At 39.9% G+C, this 26700-nt stretch overlaps 1 protein-coding gene and 1 long non-coding RNA gene across 6 annotated transcripts in view; one reads left to right on the top strand and one right to left on the bottom strand.

Annotated features, from left to right (window-relative positions):
- Positions 1 to 1688, bottom strand: part of GLCCI1 (glucocorticoid induced 1) — a 102163-nt gene extending 100475 nt beyond the window's left edge. Inside the window, exon 1 of one of the 5 annotated variants that reach the window (XM_070615726.1) lies at positions 892 to 1688. In XM_070615726.1, the coding sequence (XP_070471827.1) occupies positions 892 to 1342 (451 nt within the window). In that variant the 5' untranslated portion in view covers positions 1343 to 1688. The remainder of the gene's footprint in view (positions 1 to 891) is intronic. The other 4 variants (XM_070615727.1, XM_070615723.1, XM_070615724.1 and 1 more) reach the window with 4 other exon arrangements.
- LOC139082798 (uncharacterized) lies at positions 615 to 26375 on the top strand. The gene is made up of 3 exons (XR_011539043.1): positions 615 to 927; positions 25141 to 25334; positions 25705 to 26375. It is a non-coding gene; the product is annotated as an uncharacterized lncRNA (long non-coding RNA).
- The last annotated feature ends 325 nt before the right edge of the window (positions 26376 to 26700 follow it).

Raw genomic sequence — 26700 nt, 5'->3', positions numbered from 1 at the left:
CCTCTTCTCTCCCAGGACTCAACTAGATCATGCACTGTGTCCCTAGACATAAACAAAACCAAACTAAAACAGAAAACATTAAGGGAAGCCGACAGCATCCACCAGCTCACCGTTACCTTTGACACCTAACAAAAAAGAAACTTGAGATCCTTTAACAGCTCAACTGAACTGTTAAGTGTACTTAAAAATGGAAGGAAAAAGTGAGCACATTCCACAAACAGGGCTTCCGAAATTCACCATGAAAATCTTGAGTTGGGCATAAACCGTTTCCAGCGCAGTACTGCTCCGATGCATATGACTATATAAAGTAGAGAGAAGAGAGAGACCGAAAAAACAGAAACAAAAAAAACACCATACACTTCAATTGCACATCCAAAACTGTCCCGCTACACATCCAACAGACATCCTTACATCATAACTAATGCCACTATCCCTCCAAAAAAGAAATAGAAATTCTCCCGGCGGTCACAGACAAGTTAGGAACTTTGTAGGAAAGCACAAAGGGGCTGTAGAGACTACAACCTCCACCTTATCAGCTGCCAGAGAGTTTGTGTGAGTGTTTTTTTAAGTGTTTCACCCAGCTCCTCCTTCCCCCGCTACAAACTGCAAACACAGGAGTGAGCTAATCAGCTCTCAAACCGAAAAACCCTTCGATGCAGGCGAGTGATGGAAGAGAAAATCTGCGGGGCGGCATGAGGGTCAAATAAAAGTTGCTTTCCAGTCCGCTCCTCCAAGCCCCGCAGCGAGCGCAGGGGGTGAGATTCCCAAAGCCACTTTCACACCTTCGAGAATGCACTAGCAAAGAGAAGCCGGAGAGGCTGCCGTTTCCACGGAGGGCACCGTCGGGGAGACGCAGCCCGTGAGGACGGACGGAAGGGTTGGGCTCGCTACCTCTGCACACGGGCGAGCCGGGGCTCCGTCTCTCAGGTGAGTTGCTCCTCCGGTGGCTCTCCGGGGACCGTCTCGGGCGGCCCTTGGTCCGCGGCGCCTGCTCGGTCGGGGCCGCGGCCGGCGGCGGCGTCGGGCTGGGCGGGCTGGGGCCGCGGGCCGCGCCGGGCCCCGGGAGGCTGCCCAGCGAGGCGGCGGCGGCGGCGGCGGCCGGCGGGCGCGTGGGACTGTGCTGGCTGCCCCGCAGGAGCTGGTAGGGCACCGTGGCGCGGATGGGCTGCAGCAGCCGGCCGGCTCCCGCAGCCGGGGCGCAGCCCACGCCGCCGCCGCCCGCACCGTTCCCGCTCCCGGCGGCGGGGGCGGCGGGCGGGGAGCCCGCGGCGCTGCGCCGCATCCTCTGCGGCGGGGGATGAGGGGTCTGAGAGGAACTGGAGGAGGAGGAGGCAGTGGACATGGTGGCTCCGCGGGCCCTGGACGCCGCCGGCCGACACGGAGGCGCGGAGCGGGAGGCGCGCGAGCGTGTGGGAGCCGGCGCGATAGTGCGTGCGAGTGTGTAAGGGGGAGGGGCGGGGGTATCGGGGAGGGGGAGGAGTCTCTCGGCTCCCCCTTCCCAACGCGCACCCCCGCCGCCTCGGCGAGGGGGGAGGGGAAGGCTGCGAAAACAAACGTCCAACGGCCCCAACCGCCCGGCCGGGCTCGGGGTGGCGGTCACGGCCCGGGCCGCGAGGAGCCCGGAGCAGCCGCCGCCGCCCCGGGCATCGCGCTGACAGGGGAGCGGGGCAACCGGCCGAATCAAGCAGCCCTGGAGGCCGCTTGCAGCCTAGCGGGGCTGCACGCGCGGGAGAGCCGGGCAGCTGCAGGGAGGGCCGGGACCCCTGCTTCTGTGGACCAGGGTAGAGGGAGAGGGCCTCGAGGGGTCTAGGTCTCCGCGGAGCCCCCACCACCGCAAACGCCGCCGCTGCCGCCGCCTCTGTCCACTCGTCACTCCAAATGGCAACTAATCCCCCCATCCGCACCCCGCCCCTGGGACCCGGCAGCTGCCGCCCATTGGCTCCGCGGCTCTCCAGCAGAACTCTAATGATTGGTTTCGGAATAGGAGTGAGAGGAGCATCTGCCAATGAAAGTGGCGCGTCCTACTTTGGGGGCGGGGCGTCGAAGAGTGAGGAGGGGGCTGTGCGCTCACGGAGGGGCGTGAGAGTTGACAGCCTTTGAGGTGAGAGCGAGACTTTGATTGGGCTGCCCTAAGGAAGTGGGTCCATGTGCGTCCTGCGCGTGCCCTGATATCCACAGACACATGCATGCCCCGGTAAGCAGGTGGCGAGGTCTCCACCCTCCTGAGCGGATTGTACAAGTTGAGACAGAGGACACTTAATGCAAACTTTACTTTGCAAGTACACCTGTTCTGGTGGGATGTTTTGGAATTGAAGCAGAGGAATCCATCCCTTCCACTCTAATTTTAGTAAGTTTTCATGGCTAGTAGATCGATCAAAAGAACTTCAGGTCATCAGAAACAATATCTGGAAGCTGGATTGAACAATGGGCAGATACCGTTACAGCCTATCCTGACATTTGTAGTTATGTGGTGAGAAGAGATATTCAAATCTTCTGTTCCAAGACAATAACTCTGATTGCAGGGGTCAACGGAGAATTGGTACATCGTTACACCATCAGTTAAATATATTAATGGAGGGCATCCTATTGCCTTTCCCCAGAAGCAGATGGCCTCTTGGGAGAAATAAATATCAGACTTACTGTAACAGTCCACTGTGGTAAATTTAGTTTTTATTCTGCAATGAAACTGAAGAGACACAAAAATTTCATATGACTATCCAAAACCTACGTTTACCCCACAGTAAACCAAGGTTTTAAATCTTACACAGGAACAATTAATTTAAGGGTCTACATCAGATACCCTTCATTAATTTCCATGAGATAAAAAAAGAGAAGTGGGATGTCAGATTGGTTTACTCTTGGTGTCTGCCCACACTGACAAGCTTCCTCTGATTTCAGGCATTATATGCAGGGGTCAGTTTCACTTAGAGAAGCCATCTCTCTGCTTCCTTGTGCCCTCAGACCAGAAAGTATACTAGGTTCTGTAAAAAGTGGATGAAACCCAATAAAAATAGAAGAACTGCATCCAGTACTTATCCCATTAAGACTAGTGATAGTTTCTCACTTTATCACACAGTAGAATAATAGCTAACATTTATTGAACATTTGCCATGTGCCAGCCACTCTTCTAAGAACGTTTCATGTGTTAACTCATTCAGTCCTCCTATTATCCACAAGGTAGATACTGTTATTAGCCCTTCTGTGTTCTCAGCTGAGGCGCAAAACACCTAATGTCTTGCCTGAGATTACTCAGCTAACAAATGGGGAGCTAAGAATCTAACCCAGCCAGACTATTTGAGCCTGTGAATAAGCCCTCTGCTCTAGCACATAACAGCTTAAAGCTGTGGACTACATGACTGGTAGAGTATTTACAACAGTCCACAAATCTCATCTGTGAGATAGGTTCCCATTAGTTCAAAAGAAATTTTACAATGAAGACAGCCCACTATATATATGGATACTGTTTCTGCTTTCCAGAATAACATAGATTTTAATTATAAATGGAGTAAAAACTTTACTCTTTGAAATTTGATATAATTGGCCTATTGTGTTACTTTTCCCATCTAAAAGATTCGTCATTAATTAGGAAATTGCATTCTTTCATGAGGAAAAAGAATGATAAATGGCTTCTTTTCAATGACTTTCAGAATTTCAAGAACCAAAAATTTGACAGATTAAAATATGTACATTTAAAAAAATTATGGTAAATTTCTAATCTTGTTGATTTAATTACAGCATGGTTTCATTATACAAATGTTATCTCTGGCCACAAGTATGGAACAACCTCAACACGTTAGGTTACAATAATTCTAAATTTATACCAAGCCACAGTCATAATGATCAATACTTGATTTGGCTCTAAAACAACACACCTAGCCATATCTTAAAGGCTTTATGAGTTTGTTCAAATCTACCATCACCAACTTAAATCAGACATCTAAAGCAAATCTAAATGACCCACACAGAGAACTAGTATGATCTTAAAATACTATTTTCAGTTACTGATAAGTCGTCATGATCTATTTGCGCTTTCAATGACCTTCTCTTTGCTAGAGAAATCTTGGTCATGTCTTAAACCTTTATTCTCATGAAGTGATTTTGTGTATAAGGAATTCAGTCTCCAAACAAATCAAAGCTGGACTAAAATAAACTAAACGCAGTGTCTGATTTCAAATGTCCATTTGTTGAGTTCTTAATAATATTTTATTCTTATTGAGGATGGGAGTGGGCTTCAAGGGTGTAATAGAAGACTTAGGAAAATGCTCTCCTTAGTGAACGGGAAACCCCTTAGAAGGAGATGTGGCTCAGTGGGCTAGAAGAGCATTGTTGCAATACTGTGCTAGCTACAGGATTGATAGGCCCAGTGCAGATTCTCTTTGTTGAATATAACTGTAACAATCTCTGGAAATTCCATATAAGACAATTTAGCAATGATGCTTTACTATGTTGTCCTGACTAGAAGAAAAAATTGAAAGCACAATTTGGTGGCATGGGAAATACCTTTGTTCTCAGTAGCCCTATGTCTTGACTGTCTGTGGGACAAGAATCCACCATTAGCTAATCCGAGGTAGAATTCTATTGTACTTACTTCTCGGTTCATATATGGTAATGGAGTATATTTTAGGTTAAACTGAAACTTGGAATCATTGGCTACATATGATTTACATGCAGCCCGACGTGGAGAGAGAATGAGATAAAGAACGATTGGGCCTACAGAGCTACCAAAACCTCCCTCTTCTCATTTAATCCAGGTTTGCCAGGCCATGCACCCAAGGCCCATGCAGACCAAAGAGGCAGTCCAGGCTGTCAGTATTAGCAATGAGGTCATGGCTGAGAGAGAACACTAAACAGATCTACACTGATGTTCATCTTAAGCTGATTAAACTCTCTTATAGGTGGATTCTTAATAGCAACAACAAAAAAAGCCTTGCTTGAGTTTTTGTCCCTGGCAGATGCTTACAGTAAAACTCCTTACTGCTTGTGACAGCCTACGTGCGCCTTTGCACTAGGTGTACCCTCTGCCTGAGAAGTTCTTGCCTCAGATATCCACATGGCTTGCTACCTCATTTCCACAGGTCTTTACTCAGATGTCATCAACTTCACAATGAGAGCTTTTCTGAAAACACTTTTTAAAATTGCAAGCACCCCCTAGGTCTTCCCTACTCTCTGCCCTACTTTTTTTTTTTTTCCAGAGCACCTATCACACCATCAAACCTATTGTATATAATAATTTTTTGTTCTGTCTAGAATATAAGAAATATAAGAATATTATATAATTATATAAGAATTTAAGAGCCATGAAGGCAAGACTTTTTATCGGCTTCATAACTGCTGAATTTCCACAACAGTGACTGGTACATGGTAGACAATTAATATTTGCTTAGTGTTATTCAAAGAGTAGCAAATTTTAACCAGTGCTTGTTCCATGAACTAAAATTGTATCTTTCATCAGAAAAAAATAATATGATAATAACAGATATACCTCTGCTGCAAAGGCATAGCCACAGAGTAGAAAAATGTTCCACATGGCTACTGTAAACCATATAGATATTTGCATTAGGCCTGGTATTCAAAAAGAAAGCATATCTTGTATTTATACAGGCAAAATGAAAAATATTACTCTTAGTGGCTCTTAGAGGCTCATCAGAGATTGAAAATAGAAAATGAAATTGGTAATGAGAAAAGGCAGTTGAAATTTGCAGAAAAAAATTACCAACTGAAATTGACAGAGGACAGTTGAGGAGGATCAGTTAGGAGTGACATCTGCTGATGTGTAGTTAGTTCTAGCTCACTGTTAGGAACAGCTATTCTCAAGAGGCCTGTGTAAAGGAACTGAAAAAATTAAATTTAATTAAGTAGAAAGGAACATTTCATGTAAATAATAAAAATTTTGCTTTGTTTCTTTTTTCCCCAGCTTTATTGACATATAATTGACATATAAGATTGTGTAAGTTTAAGGTGTACAATTTAATGATTTGATATACGTATATAGTACAAAATGATTAACACAAAAAGGTTAGTTAAGACATCCATCACCTCACATAGTTACAATTTTGTGTGTGTGTGGTAAGAACTTTTAAAATTTGTTCTCATATAGCAACTTCAAATATACAATATAGTATTGTTAACTATAGTCACCATGTTGTACATTAGCCCCAGAACTTATTCATCTTATAACTGGAAGTTTGTACCTTTTGACCACTTCATCCATTTCCCCTACTCTTCACTCCCTTGCCCCTGGCAACCACCAGTCTGTTTTTTGTTTCTATGGGTTTGGGTTTTTTTAGATTCCACATGTAAGTGAGATCATAAAGTATTTGTCTTTCTCCATCTGGTTTATTTCACTTAACATAATGCCCTCAAGTTTCATCTGTGTTGTCACAAATGGCAGGATTGCTTTGTTTTTTATGGCTGAATAATATTCCTCAGTGTGTGTGTATCACATCTTCTTTATCCACTAATTCATTGATGGACACTTAGGTTGTTTCCATGTCTTGGCTATTATAAATAATGATACAACGAACATGAGTGCAGATCTCTCTTTGAGATCCTGTTTTCATTTCCTTTGCATATATAGCCAGAAGTGGGATTGCTGGATCATGTGGTAGTTCTACTTTTAATTTTTTGAGGAACCTCCATACTTTTTTCCATAGTGGCTATAACAATTTACATTCCCACCAACAGTGTACAAGGGTTACCTTTTCTCTACATCCTTGCCAGCACTTGTTATCTCTTGTCTTTTTGATAAGAGCGATTCTAAGCCTGAGGTGATATCTCCTCATGGTTTTGATTTGCATTTCCCTGATTATTGTGATATTGAGCACCTTTTCATGCACCTGTTGACTATTTGAATATCTTCTTTGGAAAAAATGTCTGTGCAGATCCTTTGCCCATTTTTTAATTGGATTTTTTGGGTTTTTTGCTATTGAGTTGTGTGCATTCCTTATGTATTTTATCTGAAATGTGGTTTGAAAATATTTCTTCCATTCCATAGGTTGCCTTTTCATTTCGTTGGTTGTTTCTTTTGCTGTGTGGAAAGAAGGCTTTTTAGTTTGATGTAGTTCCACCTGTTTACTTTTGCTTTGTTTCTTGTGCTTTGGGTATCACATCAATAAAATCCTTGCTAGGACCAATATCAAGAAGCTTTTCCCTTATGCTTTGTTTCTAAAAGAGGTAAAGAAGAAGCAATAGAAATAGGGGATGTTTTATTTTTAACTGGTGAATATGAAAAGAGTAAGTATGCAATTATTCTTACAAGGATAAAACCAGTGATGAGGACCACCAGTTTTTCAGTTTTCATCTCCACAGCAATTCCTGTTGCCAACTATGATGCCAGAGGCACATCCCCTAAGCGGATACATAAATAGACTTCTATCATTTAACTAAGACTATATTGTACAAAGCCAGCACATTCAGAGGCGAAAGACTTTGGGACCATAAAACTGCAAATATTCTAACTCTTTCCATGCTGTGACATTCCATTTTTTTTAGTTCCAAACATGGTGTCAACAATACACGAGAGCAATAACAGTCCTGTGAAGAGAATATGCTTGATTATTATAGTGTTATTTTCTTCAAATGAGAGTTTAGAGTAAATAAAATGTGTCATAGATTAATTTCAGATTTATTATCCATTTATCCTTTCCATGTCCTCTGCCATTCCCCTAACTCTCGTTACCTAAACTCACATGTACTATCCTCAGAGTCCATTTATAATGTACATGGAGAGGAATAAATTTATCCATTTTTTTGACATGGATTAATTTCCTCCTATGTGGCTGAATTTTACTTTTTACCATGTGAGTGTGTTGAGGGACTGTTGTTAAGGAGCAATGCATTCATCGGCAGTGCTTAACTAGAGAATTTTCTTATTTTAAACTTTTTGCAGCACACAATTTTCAGTGTCCTACTTAATATCTTATTGTAAAAGATCACTATTAATACATTTAATAGGCCTATATGAAGTTTTAATAGCAACAATACTAGCATCAGGCCTTAGTAACTCCTCATCAGGTTACTTATTAAATCTCTTCCAAGTGTCAGACACTGTTGTCTATTCTGTAGGGCATACCTGTTCTCACACTTTGGTAAATTGTAGTCTGTCAGAGGCAAAAAGATGTGCCTACAAATAAGGGTAAAAATCACAACTAAACATATGTCTTCCATTGGAGAGATGCAAATAAAGTAACATGAAAGTGATAGGAGGGAAAGATCACTTCTGAGGAAAGGCTTCAAGAAGAAGAGCATGAAGAAGTCTTGTCATTAGGAATACACAGAATATGTTAGGCAATGATTGAACAGTCTGCCTTGACTGATTGCTAATGGAAGATGTCTTGGTCTGTTGATGACAGGTCATGGAGGTTGCCAGGCAAGCTCACACTTTACTGAGTATGCAGTGAGGAGCTGTTGAAGATTCTTGAGTGGGTGGGAAGAACATGAGTGGAGCTGTGCTTTATGAAGGTTAATGCAAGAACAGTTTACAACCTGGATTGGAGACAGCAAACTGGAAGATGATTTAGCAGACTTTGAGAATAGTCTATGTGAGTTTAGGTGATAAGAGTTAGGGGAATGACAGAGGACATGGAGAGGAGGAAAAGATGCAAGTGATGCTCCTTCTCAGCTGTTGGATTTAAAGTAGGTCAGACAACTCTGAAGCTTCAGGCTTGAATGCCTGAGAGGATAGTGGTTACTTTAACAGGAATAGGTTATCCGAGAGAAGGAGTAGGTTTGGGGAGAAGATAATGAGTTCAGCTATGAATAAAAGAACCAGAGGATATTCAAATGGAGGCATTCTTTTTTTTTAATGAAATATAATTGACATACAGCATGGTATTATTTTAGATGTATGGTGTAAAGACTGTATTTACATATATTATGAAATGATTACCACAATAATTTTAGTTACTATCCATCATTTCATATAGATATGAGAAAAAATGTTTTGGAGGCAGTTTTTAAATGATAGTGAAGTTGAGAAGAGCAGAGATATGGATTTGGGGATTATCGATGTACATATGATAGTCAAACCCATGGGCACAAATGAAGTTGGTATGGGAGAAAAGCATAGAAATAAAGGAGGATCAAAGACAAAATTTTGAGAAATTATACATTAGAGGCAGAGGGAAGAATAAAAAACAAAACAAAAAAACAAGCAAAAAACCCCAAAGAAAACAAAACTAGAAAAGAAGGCAGAAGGGAAGCACTCCTTAATAAAATAGAGTTTGGCATCTCAGAAGATAAGTTTGGTAGCTGCCTTGCAGGGTATCTGGCAGCTCATGTCCCTCTTCTCTAAGAACTAATCCTCCCCCAACACACAGAGGGCTTGGGTCTGACAGCTATGTTTGTATAAAATGACCTTGTTCCTCTGACCATGGCTGATTTGACCTGAGTTCGACAACTGACCAAAGCTGGACCAATCAAATTTTGTCCCTTGGGAATTTGGAATTAAGAAATACAGTGTTATTAAGGGCATGAACTGCGTGAACACAGAAACGTGTGCATGAGGTGGCCATCTTCTGTCACAGGCACAGAAGAGCAGAGGAAACCTGCCTTCTGAGAGAAAAGAATGAAGAGATTTGCAGAAAATAGAAATGAGACCAGGTGACCAGAGAAAGAGAGAGAGCCTGAGAGTATGTTCTTTTTCCCGTGAAGACTATTTTGTCTCATCCTTTTTCTTTAGTCCTCTAACATCATCCCCACACCTGCATACCTCTGATACAACTCCAGTATATTCCTAAAATCAAATTTACCAGTCTTTTGGCATTTGGACCCATTTCTCCCTCCTTTCTTTTACAAATGGTACATTGTCTCCTCTCCTATCAAAGGCATTTCCTCTACGTCTCCTCTTACCTTCCCTCTTACCTTCTCAAGGACTTCAGTTATTCCCTCCCTCTTGTTCATCATCAAATTCTTGATTATTCCCAATATGTATGAACATGCTGATCATAACATTTAAAAAAAATCAGAACAAAGATTCTTATGATACTCTTTCCATCTGCAGTCCTAATTCTCTGATCCCTTCACAGCAACTGTTCTTGAGAGCAATGTCTACAAGTCTCTGATTTCCTATAAAATTTACTCCAATCTGGCTTTCACCCCACCAGGCCATGCAAACTGCTAATCAGTGTTATCGACAGCCTCCATATTACCAGACCCAATGGATATTCCTTGGACCTCATCCAACTCCATCCTTTACCTGTTTTCAACATAGTTGGTCAGGCTCCACTTCTTGAGAAAAAATCTCTTCTTTTGGAGTCTACGACACTGCCATTGCTTGGTCTGTCTCCTACTTGTCTAACCGCTGCTGTTTACTGTTCTTCAGGGGTTTTTCCTCTTCTTGTCTTCTCTAAAAATTTGGCTCTATTCTCTGCTTTCTTTATAAACTCACCTTCTTGGTAATCCCAGCCGTTCCCATACCTTTAAATACTATAAAATGCTGGAAACTCCCAAATTAATCTCTCCAGCCCAGACGTTTCCTCCAAATTCAGACATCCAGTTGCTTATATGACATGTCAAGTCTCTGTGAATATCTGAAGTGAATGCATCTGAAACAGAACCAAACTCTTGAATTCTATATTCCTGCTTTTCCCTCCATCAAAAAGAAATTCTATTTGTTTTTTCCCCACTTAGCAAGTGGTATCACCATCCATCCAGTTATCCTAAACAAGACAACCTGGGCAATATTCTTGACTTCTCACTCTCCTTCCCTCCCCAACTCCAACCCATCAGCTAGTCCTCTCGTGTGTTCCTCATAAGTGGACATCTAATCCACCCACCTCTCTCTGTCTCCTCTACTACTACCTTAATCCAAACTACCATCATCTCTTACCTGAGCTATTGCTATAGCTGCCAACTGGTCCTCCAACTTCTGCTCTTACCTTCCTTAACCTATTTTCTGCTTATCAGTCAGGGTAAACCTGGAAATATATTGGACCATGTTGTTTCCTGCTTAAATCAGTTCAGTGTCTTTCAATTACTTTGCAATGAAATCCAAATTCCTTAAAATAGCTTAAAAGGTCTGCCTACTCTGGCTTCTGCCTCCTTCTGCAACCTAAGCTTGCTCTATTCTCCCCATCACCCTTTAAGTTCCAGCCACAGTGGCCTTTCACTTCCCCCGAAACACCACTGCAGGGCCTTCACACAGGTGTATCCTCAGCCTAAAACACTCCTTCCACATCCTCACTCCTCAGTTTCCCTGAGTGACTCCCTCACATTCTTCAGTTCTCAGCTTAAATGCCATGCCTTCAGAGTATCTTTTCTGAATCCTTACCTGTCACTAATAACCTATGATAATCTATCATTAAGCCAGTTTGATTCATCTGTAGTGCTCCTTACAAGTTGTAAATACACATTTGTTTACTTGCTTATGGTAAGCTTTCCCCACCAGAATGTAAAGTCTCTAAGGGCAGGGACCTTGTCTCTTCTGTTCACCACTTGATTGCTTCATACGTAGCCAGGCCCTAGAATATAGCACATGTTCAATAATTATTTGTTAAAACTTTATTGATTACTGATAGCTTCCTACTTCCTGATTCTAATCCTTGTGCAGCCCAATTATACTTTCTAGGTATTTCCTCTGGTCTTATATTAAAATCCCGCTTGTTGTCTCAATTACTTGAATAGATTTCTGTTCTTATAATTAAATGATCACTAATTGATGAAGTTTTTAAAAAGGTGAAGTGATCAACAATACCAAATGCTATTGAACTGGCAAGAAAGTAAAGGGCTAAGCAAAAGTCATTGGATCTCATCACTGGTAATCTTCAAGCCAATAGTGTCCATAAAATGTGGCTTCTTGGAAGCCAGATTATAGCTGGGCTGATGAGAAGGGTGAGAAGGTAGATGCAACCAATGTAGAATACTCTTTTTGAGAAATCTGACAGTAAAAATAAGGCATGAAGTAAAATGGGGTCTTGGGGTTCAGCAGAGTCCAAGAAAATATATGTCCATTTAGTTTAAAAAAGAATAGAAAGAAATGTCCATAAGCCAAAGAAACCAAGGAGAAAAAAATGAAGAAGCTAGTTTCGAATGGGGAGGAGGATCCATAGATTTAGCTTTCAGGAGGCAGTAGAGGATTTAGTCAAGAGCACAAGTTTGACAAAAAGGGACAATGTTTCCCCCTCCATTACAGGAAGGAGGGAAGATGAGAGAATGAAGGAAAAGAAAATTTTTATGAAGCGCAAAGGGAGGTTGAGTGTGGCCACTTCAGGAGGTAGCAAAGTCATCTAGAATTGGTCATCAAGGGGAAGGTGAGAATCTCTTGAAAGACTTTTCCAAACTATACCTCCATCCCTTTACTCCATCACCTCCCTGCCTGAGACTATAGCTGTGTCCATGTGCCCATCCACTGCAGCAGAGACTCAACTGTTACTGGAGGCCACAATGGCTGACAGGAATGTGCCTTATTTCTTAGGTACAACGGAATGGAAAAAAAGCCTGCAATCACTAAGTGTAGTCAGAAGAGAATATGGAGGTGTCAAGAGTTCTGACCTCACAAAGAATACGACAAGGACAGAGAACTGTGTTTTCCAAACACTTAGATCATTAGGCGTACCAGGGACCCTTGCTAAAAATAAGATTTCAGCCTCCTTCCCTGGAGAGCCTAATTCAGCAGGTCTGGGAGTGGGAGGGGTAGGACTGTATGATTTTTAACAAGTTCCTCAGATGAGCTTTATGGTCAGGCAAACTTGGAAAACAATGGATTAAACAACGACAAACAAACACATAGCATTGGAGATTGGATTGGTGATTACCATAGGGGAAGGGGGGATTAGGCTCACATGTGAAGGGATGATTAGGCTCACATGTGAAGGGATGGACTATAATTAGTTTTTGGGTGGTGAACATGATGTAATCTACACAGAATTCGAAATATATTATGATGTACATCCGAAAGCTATATAATGTTATAATCCAACGTTACTGCAATTAAAATAAATAAATAAATAAAACAATGGATTAAAAATGAAGAAAAGTTCACCAAATTTAATTACAGGCGCAAAAAATTTTATCAAATACAAAGAAATGTTGATAACTGACATCAATTCATGGAAATTACCCAAAGCAAACAGTTTTCAAAGAATTGATATCTAATTCTATGGTTCCAAATAATCTACAGTGATATTTAAAATAGAAGAATAGTTTATACCTATTTACTATAGAGAATTTCACTGAGGAAAAGGTAAATGGAACTGATTGGCTAACAGTTACTATTTATAATATAATAATGAGTCAGATATTTTAAAGCCTGTTCTGCTTCTAGTTTGCTTAGCTCCTAGATTAATAAGTAAAACGTAATAAAAAATCTAAGAATGTAACTTGATCTTATCCATTCCTAACATTCTTAAACGGGGTCTTTAGCACACCAGCAGTAGAGCCGCTGAGAGTAGATTCAGGTCCATTTAGAATATTTTTTCCATTCCCTCCCAGAAAGGGTGACTTGTATTGATAGACAACAGTCAGGCCCCAGGCTGCTTTCTGGGACCACAGGGCCCCACTAATTTGTACCAGTTTTCCTCTATTCCAGTTGGCCCTGACCATCAGGTATAAATTAGGGCTAAATCAATATTAGCTGCTACTTCCCCAGGTGTGGGAAGTGAGGAAACCTGATCACATGAGCAAACACAGCCCTTCCTGGCTACATTTAAAATAAGATGGTTATTATTTTACTGTATGGGGAAAAGCCTTTTTTTTTTTAAAGCAAATTTCAGGCCACCTTAATTTGCATTAACTTGATGTACTGATATCAATAGTCAGAATCGATTTTCAGTTATGATAGTTTCCCTACCACCCTTCGCAGTCTCTTCATTCTTTCAGGGAGGTTTCTCCCGCCCTTCCCATTTATTCTCGCCTGCCTCCATGCCCTGTGCCCTACACCATTTTTCATTTCTAGTACTACTTACTTATGGGCTTGAGTGGATGAGCCAAAGGGGACTTAGTTTACATACCTGTTTCAATTGCTCACCTTGGGCGGAGCAGTGTCCTAAATAAACTTCAGTTTTGCCATAGCACCATTACTCAACAAGGTATTTATACAAGTGTCACTTAATAACACAAAAACAAAAAAGGCACTTAAACTTGTTATTGAGGAAAGAAGCTTTAGCTGCCCATTTTCCTTACTCAAGGGCCAATCTTACTTCACTTGTTCTTAGAAAACTCTTAAGGAATTTCTTTAAAGAAAATCTAAGAGAATCAGCCTGAGCACAAGGGCTATGAGTCAGGCCTAAGCTACCTTTACCTTTGAAAGGATTAGTTCCTTTGTCATTTCTCTTAACACTTCCAAGTCACAGCTACTCATAGTGTAGCTGTGCGTTCAACACACTCATAAATATTGAAAATATGTATGTTCAGTATTTATCGATAGAGGAAAACAAATGCTCAATATTCCAACAAAATGGTGTGACTCTACATGATTTTCCTCCTTCTATATCCCGAGTTTTATAGAAATTTCATAGTATTTATAAAGCACTTTCATATTTATGACCTTTTATATGCACCAATTCTGTAAAGTGTACTATTTCCATTTTACAGATGAGGAAACTGAAGCCTGCAGCCTTGGCTAGGGTCACAACACAGGAGAGATTCGGAACTGGAAATCAGGTCTCCTGACTCCAGGCCCAGTGTTTTTCCCTCACTATAACCATTGCCTCCATCGAAGAGAGGCAGGGATCTGATGACTTGGTAATAGAGAAACGTGGATCTTTTCCACCCTTGGTCTTTGAAGGACCTATGAGCTAATAGTGTATGCAAGAGAGGACACTTCCTGCCTGAGAGATTGATTACCTACGTGCAGGGCAGCCTGATGATGCACCCTGATAGGAGAAGGGCCTGTCTGCAGGTCCTCATTTGCTTTAAACATCCACAGTTCCTGATAGGAAGACAGGGTGTGGTAATTATATATCTTGCTTTTGGCTTATCTTCTCCATATCCTCACCCTCACAGATGTCTTTCAAACATTGGTAATTACAGCTTTCAGAGCCAAAGCCTACAAACTCCCAATCCCCACAGATGACATACTAAAATCTATTCAAACATGTAAGACTGAAAAAAATTTCAGTGCTACTGGACTCACATTAAAAGAAAACTTTTTACGAAAAAGGTGGCCTTTATGGCTATGTCACTGCTGTTCTCTACTACATAGATGGGGAATGGTTTCTTGTTGATCTGTGGGGATGTGTATTAACTCATTTGCCTCTAAATTTAATCAGTAACTTAAAAATAGACTAAAGTATGTGTGCAGATGACAAGACCATATGATTAAAACCAAATAGTCTGACATTGGAAAACGGATCCAAGTTAATGAAACCAACTTGAAACCATGAAGGAACTGCTTCTAAGCAAGTTGAAGAATCAGTATCAACAAATAACTACAACACAGAAAAGCAGGTGTCCTTGTCCTGGTGGCCTATAACTGGAACCTGAGTTAATAACATCATAACTTGTAAGAATTCAGCAAGTTCTTGCTATAGTGGCAGCAACATGATAATATATAAGGTATGGTGAAATTTCTCACCATCTGTATCACTGGGCAGACCAATGGTAATATATCCTAATTTGGGGTCCCACAAATTAGGAGTGTCTGCATGTTTAAAGAATTATGAAAATAGACTCTAGAACAAGTCAAGTAAATTAGTTTTGTTTTGTTTGGGGAAGTAGTTTACAGGGCTTAGTAATGGTTTTCAGGCATATTTAATACAATAAATATTGGTGTGTGGGTATTTTTTCATTGTGGAAAGAATGTAAGGAAATATAGATTTGATACAGGCATGGTAAATAAAAAGAACTAGCATATGTTCAATACCTACACTGTGCTGGGCACTCTTTGTACATTATCTCATGGAAGCCTCAGAGAAACCCTGCAATGGTATCCTCATAGACACTGAGACTGAGAGAGAGTAATAAAGTCAGAGTCAAAGGTCCAAGTCCTTTATCTGGTATTTGGTCCAAGGGTCTGTTTACCTCCAAAGCCTGTGCTCCTGACACCAAGTCTCTGTGATACTACATTGGGCAGGGTTATGGAATCTTCTTCCCTCATTCAACTCAAGAATAGTTTCTAGAGACATATATCTGGGATAGTGATATATTCCTAGCTAGAAATAGGAAAATGGACTAAATTCCTCTGAGGTCACCTTCAGCTTTGTAGTTTTAGATTAAAATTCAGATCAATAGAGATTTAGTTCAAGGCTTTTACTGGGCCCATTATTATTATTTTTTAATCATTAAATATCTGAGACCTATAGCATGAGTAAGACATTAGGTATTTATATTTAAAGTTTTCTCCACCTACTTAAATGTCCAACAATAAGGAATTGGTCCAATAATTAGAATATAACCATACAACGGAATTCTGTTATGGTTAGAATTATGTGGAAGAAATTTTAATGATATAAGAAAATGTTTTGGTATATTATCAAATGAATAAGAGGAAAATCAGAAAAATCAAACCAAGCTATGAAGTATGTTTCCAGTTGAACTTATATATTTATATATGCATGGATAAAAACAACTGAGAGACTATATACCAAAATATTGACAGTGGTTCTCTGTGGGAACTGGGATAATAGGTGACTTTTATTTTCATCTGGGCTTCTCTACATTTCTCTAAAATAAACAGGTCTTACATATATTACTTGAAAGAATGCCTTACACACCATACACACATGCACACACACACTACACAATTTTCTGCAAAAGTTTGAAAATTTAGAAATACAATAACTATGTGTTAAGAGTGCAATTATGTATAGGATAAGGGAAATCTATTAAGTAGCATCAAGCCCATTGTTGTCAGGGTACCCATCACTGGAAATAAAATTGGCCCTTCATGTAATTTCTTATTATGCTAAAATTATCATATATAATCACCAGAGTTCTTTTAGCCTCTTGCCTAAAATACTCTACTCAGAAAGCACACAGAAAACACACAGCTAGGCATATGGTACCATGTGTGTAAAATGGAGATAATAATCATACCTAAACCATGGGGTTCTCAAAAGAGTTGAATAAAATGATACTTCTAAAGCTCCTAGCACAGGGCCTGACACATAGGAAGCACTCAGTAAATGTTACCTATGCTGGGAGTTATGTTCTTACTGATAAGCTAAAGAACAGAATAATTCTACAGAGGAAGATGGTTTTTGATCTAAGAAGTTCATGTCAGCCACCTGGCACATATATTTCATTTTCAAATAGCCTTACAGTTAATGTAGGCGGTGTCCAAAGGAATCTCTGGCACATTGTAATTACATAGTACATTTCATTCACCATGCTTATCAAGTTTTAATGAGTAATAAAAACAGGAAATGAAGCCATGATATAATTCAATTTTTCCTTAATCATTTTGCTGATGTTTATATTACCAAAAATGATTGAAACATAAAGAAAATGTTAGCACTTTACAACTACACTGTTATTTGCCTGCATTTTTAATTTTTATTTATGATTAAAAACAGCTTTGCATTTAGATATGTCCTTTGCTATGTAATACTAACGAAAAGCATATCTAAAATTCTTCTTTGAAAATACCATCATCCATTGGGGAATGTCTTAGTCAGTTCAGGCTGCTATAACAAAAATGCCAGAGACTGGGTGGCTTAAGCAAAAAACATTTATTACTCACAGTTCTGGGAGCTGAGAAGTCCTACATCAAGGTACTGGGAGATTTGGTGTCTGGTGAGGATCTGCTTCCTAGACAGCTGTCTTCTCACTATGTTCTCACATCGCAAAGGCAGCACGAGAGCTTCTTGGGGTCCCTTTCATAAGGGCTCTAAGCCCATTCATGAGAGCTCCACCCTCATGACCTAATCACCTCCCAAAGGCCCTACCTCCTAATACCATCTTACCAGTGGAGGTTATAATTTCAGTGCATGAATTTTGGGGGGACACAAACATTCAGTCTACAGCAGAGACACATACATACTTGTTTAAATGTATTTTAATCATCTAGGTAAAATTGGAATGGTTAAATGTCCCATATTTTTTAAGGGAAATCATTTTAGTAGGGGTCACATTTCTAGATGAAGACACAACCCAATGATTTCAAAGAATATGTCTTAGGACTGGTATCATAGTTCAAGATCAAGAATAAAAACCTCAGGGCCAGCCTGGTGGTGTAGTGGTTAACTTCACATACTCCGCTTCAGCAGCCTAGGGTTCACTGGTTTGGATCTGGGGCGTGGACCTAGCCCTGCTCGTAAAGCCATCCTGTGGCAGAATCTCACATAAAATAGAGGAAGATGGCACAGATGTTAGCTCAGCAACAATCTTCCTCAAGCAAAAACAGGAAGATTGGCAACGGATGGTAGCTCAGGGCCATTCTTCCTCACACACACACAAAAAGAATAAAAACCTTAGTTACCTACTAAGTGAAAGATGCTACAATTATAACTAATAAGAAAGTGGTACAGAAATATGAGTGGGATTTTAAATAATTAGACCTGTTTGTCTTCCACCATGACTGACATCAGAAGTATTTATTTTGGGGAGCAAAAAATCCCGATGACTTGCAGACTTTTATCTGGAGAATAAGGATGTCTTTTGCCAAATGCAGCCATTTCCAAAGTGCAATTAAGCACCATACTTCACATATCAACCATCCCTCTTTCTATCTCAGCCCTCATTCTCTGACCACCTTCTCAGAAACCCGTTGTGTAATTCCCTCCAGGACCATTGCTAATTAATGCCTTGTAGGGTCCACTTTCCTCACAGCTATTGAGGCTTTTTCCACTTTGTCAGGAAGGAGTTTGTCTTAGGTGATATACGTCAATCCTTGCCCAACCTCATCTAGCTTGTTTCCCAGTTAACAGGTTTATTTGTGGCCGTAGGAGGTAGGATAATGGGAGAGAGGGGGCGGAATCTGGAGGGGGCACAAAATACCATCACCATTCAGTGCATTGCTGGGTAAACTAATTCTGCCAAAGACCACGGGTTTCTCTATTTCCTTGTATATGAGCCGTGTGATTTTTCTTAAACATCAACATTTCACATTTAAAAAATGTTTGTTTCTTTCTGTTTATATCATGTGCTTTAAAGATGATCACTTTTAATGCAAGAAAATGAGAAAACAGGTAAAATTTAAAGGGGAAAGGATGGGAGCCTATGAAAAGTTGTTCCCTCACTCTCTCCCATATAGAGTGAATTCATCTTTGACTGAGTAGTGGTTCTCCGTGGTAGCAAAGTACCCTTATGGATAAAAGGCAATGTCTCTTTCTTTCCCCAAGGGGAAACTACATGACTCCAGATTTGAATACTAGACATCATCTGCCAATGTGGGACAGAATAGTTAAAAAGAGGATGGAAATAAGGATTTTCATTTCAAAAGGCTAGAAGAGAATAGATATCTCAGGCAACTGAAAGAACACATTTGGATCTGTGAAATTAAAAGAGCTTGAAGAAGACTGTGCTTCGTGTTGCACAGACTTTCTTGGACAGGAAAGAACCCACCTGAATGCTGAGGGACAAATCAGTTAAGTGGCCTGAGCTTCACTTTCTTCGACTGTCAAACCTGGTGATTAAACTGGCTAAGCAGAAGATATAATAAACACAGATTGGAATAAATCTGCATTTTCCAAGCCTGATGATTTTTAAAAAACTGAATAAAAATGACTAAGTGGAAACTAGAAGAGGAAAGGAAAAACCCAGTCGTGCTTCTCGAAGTAACGAGTGGTTTAACTTAAAATTCTGTTGTCTCTGAGGACAAATTAGAAAGAGATAAAGAGACTCAAGATTACATGGGTAGCCTCTGCTCCCACTCAGAGACTGTAAAGTAAGGTTAGGACAAGGAATATTCTCTATAGAAACATAAGTGTTAAAATATGAACATTTTGCTTTGATTTCAACCCAAAAATAAATGAATGAATTAAATGTCAAGGATGTCTATTCTAATTTGAACTTCTCTGTACATAACCTAGTATGTACTGGGTGATAAGAATCTATTCATGGTATGAGACTGAATATTCTCTATGCAATGTGTAGGTATTAAACAAATGCCATAGTTCATTTATTATAAGATACTTTTTCACATTTTAACATCTCTGAAATGTGGATAAAATTTGGAATTAATGCCATGTCATAGTTTAATTGGCAGCATCTTTTTTTCTTAGCACCACTCAAAATAATGATACAACTTATAACTTATAGTAGATGGTGTCTCAGATTTGATGAAGTACAGTATTCAATACAATTAAAAGAATCAAAACTCTGTCTAGAGTCCTGAGGACCTCGTAGGTGTCTTAGAATTTTTGAGTTATCTTAAGAGTAAGCAGGAAAATGCTAAAGAAATGCTCTTGAGAAGTTCTGTTCTTGGGAGCAAAGATGACATGCATAGTCAAGAGGGGCTGGTGGGCAAAGAAAATGAGCCTAATGATGACAATCAGTGGTTTAGGTCTGGCATCAAACTTGGCTAGGTCTCTCCTGCCTCCTTCCCTAAGCATCTAAAGCTGGGTCTGGTCAGTTTCGGTTTGTTTGCATTGCGTTGGAGATCACTGATGCACTGGAATCCAGAGGAAAGATTCATATACACTAATACTGAGCAGAATAGTAGGTGTAATGTATTTTTTAGGTATTATATTGATCCAATGTTTGCCTATAGAAGGTGTCTTGTACTTCAGATTTAGAACCTCACAAGACTCATATAAAGTAAACGTATTTTTAAAAACTTTTAATTAAAGCATTTTTGTCACCCTATTTAGATCACCTCAAAACAGGGTCAGTTCTTCCATAAGGGCTTCAGATTTCTTAAGTTAAAGGAACAAAGTAGCAAAGTAGTCAATATTATTGAAGATTAGAACCAACAGCTTTTCGTTTTAAAAAGATGTATATATACACATATCACATATAGATATATAGATAAGGCCATGGAAGGGTGTGTCAAAGTGGTTACTTCTGAATGAAAGCTATCAGTGTTTTTTTTCTCATCTGTATTTTTAAACTTTGCCACAGTAAACATGTATTGCATTTGCAATAATAATAATAATATAGCAGCAATAAGGGTTTTTCTTTTTTACAATTAAACTATAAAGTATGGCTGGAATCTTCAAGAATGCGTCTTCAAGGATGCATTTGCTTAATAATTCTTCCAACAGAGTTACAGGCACCATCAAGTCCAGCCACAAAGACCGATTTAAAGTTAGTCATATGTGAGACATTGAAGGCCCACAAGCTGATGTAGAAGGAGTAATTCTGCCCTCCGTCTTGGTAGAGATGGAGAATTCTGCATGTTTCTGTGCATTGACAGTTTATATGTACGTGTGCAATTTGCTTTCTCTGGCCAGGACACAAAAGGGAGCAATTCACTTAAAAGTATAAATTTCTTGATCTGGATTTTGTTCAAAATGCTGGAGCTAAAGAGTATTTTATTTGGATGTTACTTCAATCCCTTACAGCATAAAACCTCTTCAGTACAGGTCTTTCTCCTACTGTAACCACATTTGTGTCAAATTGAAAATATTGATAAGCACTATTTGAAAATAAGTGATGCAATAAATAAAATGACCTCTTTTGTTTAGCTGTTAGCACAGTTTTAGGATTCGGTGCCTTCTTGACCACGTATTGGGTAGAAAATGATATTTCTGCTTTTCACATCACTCAGAAAAGAGTTGGTATTATTCAGGTTCTTTGTTTCCTCAATCATGTTATTAACATTTATTGACATATAGCTCTTTCCTCTTTTATCTTAGGTGTATATAATTTTATCAGCTTTGTAGGAAAAGCAGATACCCTTAGGGTCTGAACTGGTATTTGAGGAGATAAGTTCACTTTTAGCTATACCTAATAACATTACAATATTGTTTAGAAAGAGATAGCAGGCTATGTCTTATAAATTTTAATATACTCTTTCTGTCATCAAATAACAACTGAATTATACTACCGATAAGCCACAGAACTTATATCAAACTGTGGATGATGGATGTCTAATTACTCTATTTTTGCCAGCTAGGAGAACAGAAAAACATTACATGATGGCCAGCGTTTCAGTGACTTTAGGAACCTATATGCATTAGCACCTCTTCACATATTGCTCAGAGAACATTCTCTCCAATGATTTCAGAGGGAGAACAAAAGGGAATGGAAAGGAGAATTGACTAAATATTTGTGAAATTGGGCAGTGGAACCTTTCTAAGCCTCAGTTTCCTCCCTGGTAAAATAAAGAAGATAATTCCTTCCTCACAGGGTGGTTGTGATATTAAATAGGATGATGTAGTTAGATGAAAGCAGTTTGTAAAGCACTATGTTGGTTATTATTATTGCATAAATATGAGCATTGAGCACATTAGGAAAGATCTCATTAAATTTGATGCTTTAGCACTCAGAGTAGCCATTAACTGGAGAGGTAAAGAGGGGACAGGATGAACACTGTTGATCCTGGCATCACAAAACCTACTCCCAGAATTTCTTGGTTTGCAGTGGGATTCACACTCATAGTAAAGGAACTCCCCCTCTGGCAAAGGTGTCTGATGTGGCTGATGTCCAGTTTAATATCAATAAATGTGGGATTATTTACCACATCCTCTTGAGAGAGTTCAGGAAAGCTTTTCCAACTGGGAATCGAGATGGGCAGTAAACTATGATTTAAACAGCTAACGGGCATGCATTAACTAAATGCAACACAAGGAAAGCTGGCAGGATGAAATACAGATCAACTCTTCCTGTCTCTACGTACACACCCAAGTCCTAGTAACACAGTAGTTCCAGCACCCCAAGGAAGGGAATTAAAGATAAGGGACCTGATGACTCCAGTGTCCTGGGGGTAGGAGATGCCTGGTGGCTGAAGAGATCTGCTCTGTTTTCTGTAAGCAGAGTCTTCTGCCATCATCTTATTTTGCAGCAACAGAGGGGATTTTCCTGAGCAGTGTGAGTGACAAAGAAATGAGGAAAATTATTGAGAAACTGATGGGCGTTCATCGAAGAGCAACAAATATGATTTAGAAGCCCGAAGGGAAGATGAAAGAGACAAGTCTCCCAGCATGACCACCGGTTCTGACTAACAGGGACCAGTTCACTGGCCGCAAGTACTTGAAGGGTGTAAACAGCAGGGACAGAGAGAAATTATCTAGTGTGGTCCAATGGGACAGCAGGAGGAGTGATGGAAATGAAAGTCAAAACAAGGATGATTTAGGCAGCAGAGCAAATCTCATGCCCTAATGGAGAGACCTATTATAATAGACTGTGCTGCCCCATCCCCCGGGAGGGGTGGTAGCCCCATCACTTGCGCCATTTACAATTGGAAAAGGCACTAAAAAGTAGATCAGCATATTGGAGAGGGAAAAACCACCACATGCCCTCAGAGAATCACTGGGATGACTTAATAGGTCTTTTCCATCTCAAATTACTGCAATGTGGCTTGTGTGCATGGGGACCTGAGTTGCTAGAAAAATTTTCCATCATCTGGGCTTCTTTTCTGTTACTACAGGGCCTCAGCGAAGAAAAGATAATAGGTAATGGAGAGCAGTTTCTGCATTATAAATAGAAGCCTACAGTGTACTGATGCTTTAGTATGAAGGCAGAGCTGACTAGGTTAAGTTTCATATTGTGATGTCAGTGTAAGTAAATACATACACATACTCACTGAGACCCAAAACAACACACATATATTGATTGAGACCTAAGACAAAGGGAAAGGAGCTTTGCCACATTTGGATGGTGGCTGCATAAAAGAAAGTTCAAGTAGTTTATTCTCTAATCTAGGAAAATAAGTGTCCAAATACTTAAATTCTATCTTAAAGAAAAAGAATAAATTATTTGGCCTTTAAAAGCTATTAAGAAGCATCTACCCACATTTTGAACGTGTTTGTACTGAATTTCTGTCAACAGCTGCAGTTGTATTAGCAAGTGATACATTCTGAAACTCTTGGTGGCCCAGAAAGTCACATATGGGTATGAGGCAGTGCCAACCTGGGGACACAACGGAAAGGAATGGGCACAACTTGGTCAGGTGGAAACGGGGGCAGGCAGAGAATGGCCGCTGTTACTGTGATTGCTAGAAGGAGCACAGCTGTGACACAGAAGCAGGGGGACAAAAATGGTAAGAGGGTGACAGGAGGGAGAGGCAGTGAGAATGCAAAAGAATCTGGGAGGGGGGGAAACCCACAGATGTCAGTTCTTCGCAGGTGGAGGATACCACGGTTCCTGATAAAAATATTGTATGTGGTTGGGCGTAAGTTAAACTTGGCGTTCTGGAACACTGAAGTTTGCTACAAACAAATTCAGGGTTTGACTTACACCCGACAGATATAGGTCAACCCTCATCCTGCTGCTCTCAGCAGCTGTAGCCAATGGGAGACAGAGCTGCCCAGAACGCCAGTTTAAGCTGCTGCTAATAGATGGAAATCAACCTAACCCCATTTCCTGCCTCTCTGCTGTCCTCACTTGTCTGTTCATGGCCAATTTAGGCACAGGCTGAGCTGCTGGCTTGCTGTAACTGCTGGGAGACGGATGGGGTAGAATCTGTTGCTGGCATCTTCCCTTGTTATCTAGGTGAAAGATCTGTTTGTAAGCCTTGAAAAGGAGGACTGTGTAAAGGACAATACTCCCTCATTAGCCTGGGGGCTACCCAAATTGGTGGAGAGATTTTACTGATCTTCCACTTGAATGAAACTTTAGAGATGTTTACACAGAGGGAAATCCATGACAAGGCCTGTTTCAGGAAGGATACAGCAACGATTCAATGACTTGTCCAAGGTCACTTATAGTCGTGATGGTAGAGGCAGAAAGAGAATTAAGGGAGTGGTCTGAGAAAAACTGGGGCAAATTATCAAATTAAATCTGAAGAAAGAACCTCATCACTGAATAAAACTGATTTAATTAACATCCTGACATTGGGTTAAATATCTGTTGGAAAACCTAGGTCAGTAACACACATTCCTTTATTTGAGGTGTTCAGACTCAACTTAAACATGAATTTGGATGTTTTCCTATGCTTGTATTTTTAAAAAGGTCCAACCTATTTTCCTTAATGAAAGTGACGTTAAATCAAGCTAAGTCTGGTCATGTGGGCTCAACTGTTTACTCACTAGGACCAGTAGGCAAGGGCCTGTGGAGTTGAATTAAACGTTGAATTAGAAGAACAAGCTTTACACTAAATGTTCGGTTACAACTACGTGTTTTTCTGCAGGATTTTATACCTGATCTCTTTTTTTTTTCTAGATTCCAGACCAGTCTGGCTAAACTAGAACTCCAGAAGCAAAGAATTCCATAATTAAAATCTTTGATTCAGATTGATTGCTATTTTCTTTTCATCACCTTAAGAGAGCAAATGAATCCCTGAAACTACTTTTCCCACTACTTAAGCTTCCAGAGGACATTCCCGACTAAAAGTTGTCCATGTTCTGAAATAACAGGTTATTTTATATTCTTTGTGTTTAAACAAATGAAACGAGGCTTGTTAAATAACATTTGAAAAATATTTAAAGGCAAATAAAAATCACTCATATCCTTACCAGCCAGTAACAACCTCATGAACATTTTTGTGTGTTTCCTTCTTATTTGTACACACACGTATACTTTCCAAAATTTGTTATTTTTTAAAAGTTTTTCATATATTGCCAAATTGCCCTCCAGAAAGGTTAAATCAATTTATAATCCATTTTCAATGAGTAATAAAATTTTTTAAAAAGCAACCAACCTTTAAATTTGAAAATTGAACATGATGCCTCGCTTTATTTTATGTCTTTTATGACTTTATTTTCTCGTATCTTTCTCACTCCTAAGGTTGACCATTTCTCCCTTATGATTGTGGCCAATATTAGTGGACATTGTATTTGGCTCCTCAATACCAGTGTGGTTTCTGGAACTGACCTCCGCATCAGGAATGGGTACTGATTAACATAAACCAAGCACGGTAATCCAATCTCTCTTGCTGGTGAATGGTTCAAAATCAGAACATGGCATTCCTCTGACAGCAGGTTTGAGCCAGGTGGTCCTAGATTGACTCAATAAGGCTGAAGAGAAGGACTTGTCTTTCATTGCTACGAAAGAGGTTCTATCTCCCTTCTGACGGAAATGAACAAGAGAGCATGTTGCCTGCAGTAGTTGCTGGGTACCATCTGATGATCCTAAGAGAAGCCCTCCTTGTCCTTCTGGTTACCTGAGATAACACATTTCCTTATTGTTTAGGTCAGTTTGATTTAGAGTTTCGACTTTTACAGGGACAAGTTCTCATTACTCTTTCTGTTCTATGGGATTTGGGGAGGTTTTTGTTTGTTTTTGTTGATTCCTGTTGGTTATTATTAATATACTTATTGTTGATGTGGCAGGAACTCTACTGAGGATATAATCTTACTTGTCTTTATATTATGAATATGTCTCCAAGTTTATCACTTATCATCTACTCTTTTCTCTTGTTTAATATAGAGATTATAATTAAATTATTAAATCCGTCAGTGTGTTTCTTTGTGACTTATTCCATTGCTTTTACTTTTATTTATTCATTCATTAAAGAATGTGTGTATGTATGAACTACAAGGTGCCAGGCACTATGAGTGGCAATAAGACTATATACATGAGCCAATAAAGACACAGTCCCTGTCCTCATGGAGTTTATGTCATAGTAGGGGATTGAAAATGGGTTAGACATTAACTAAAAAGCCACACAAATGAGTGTGAGCTGCTAATGGATAGATCCTACAAAAGGAAGGACACAATATATGAGACCTTTAATAGGAGAATTAGATCTAGTTAGAGAAGTCAGAGGAAGCTTCCCTGGGG

This window comes from Equus przewalskii, chromosome 4, assembly GCF_037783145.1.
Source record: "Equus przewalskii isolate Varuska chromosome 4, EquPr2, whole genome shotgun sequence".
NCBI lineage: Eukaryota > Metazoa > Chordata > Mammalia > Perissodactyla > Equidae > Equus > Equus przewalskii.
This window is presented reverse-complemented; position numbering and strand designations above follow the sequence as displayed.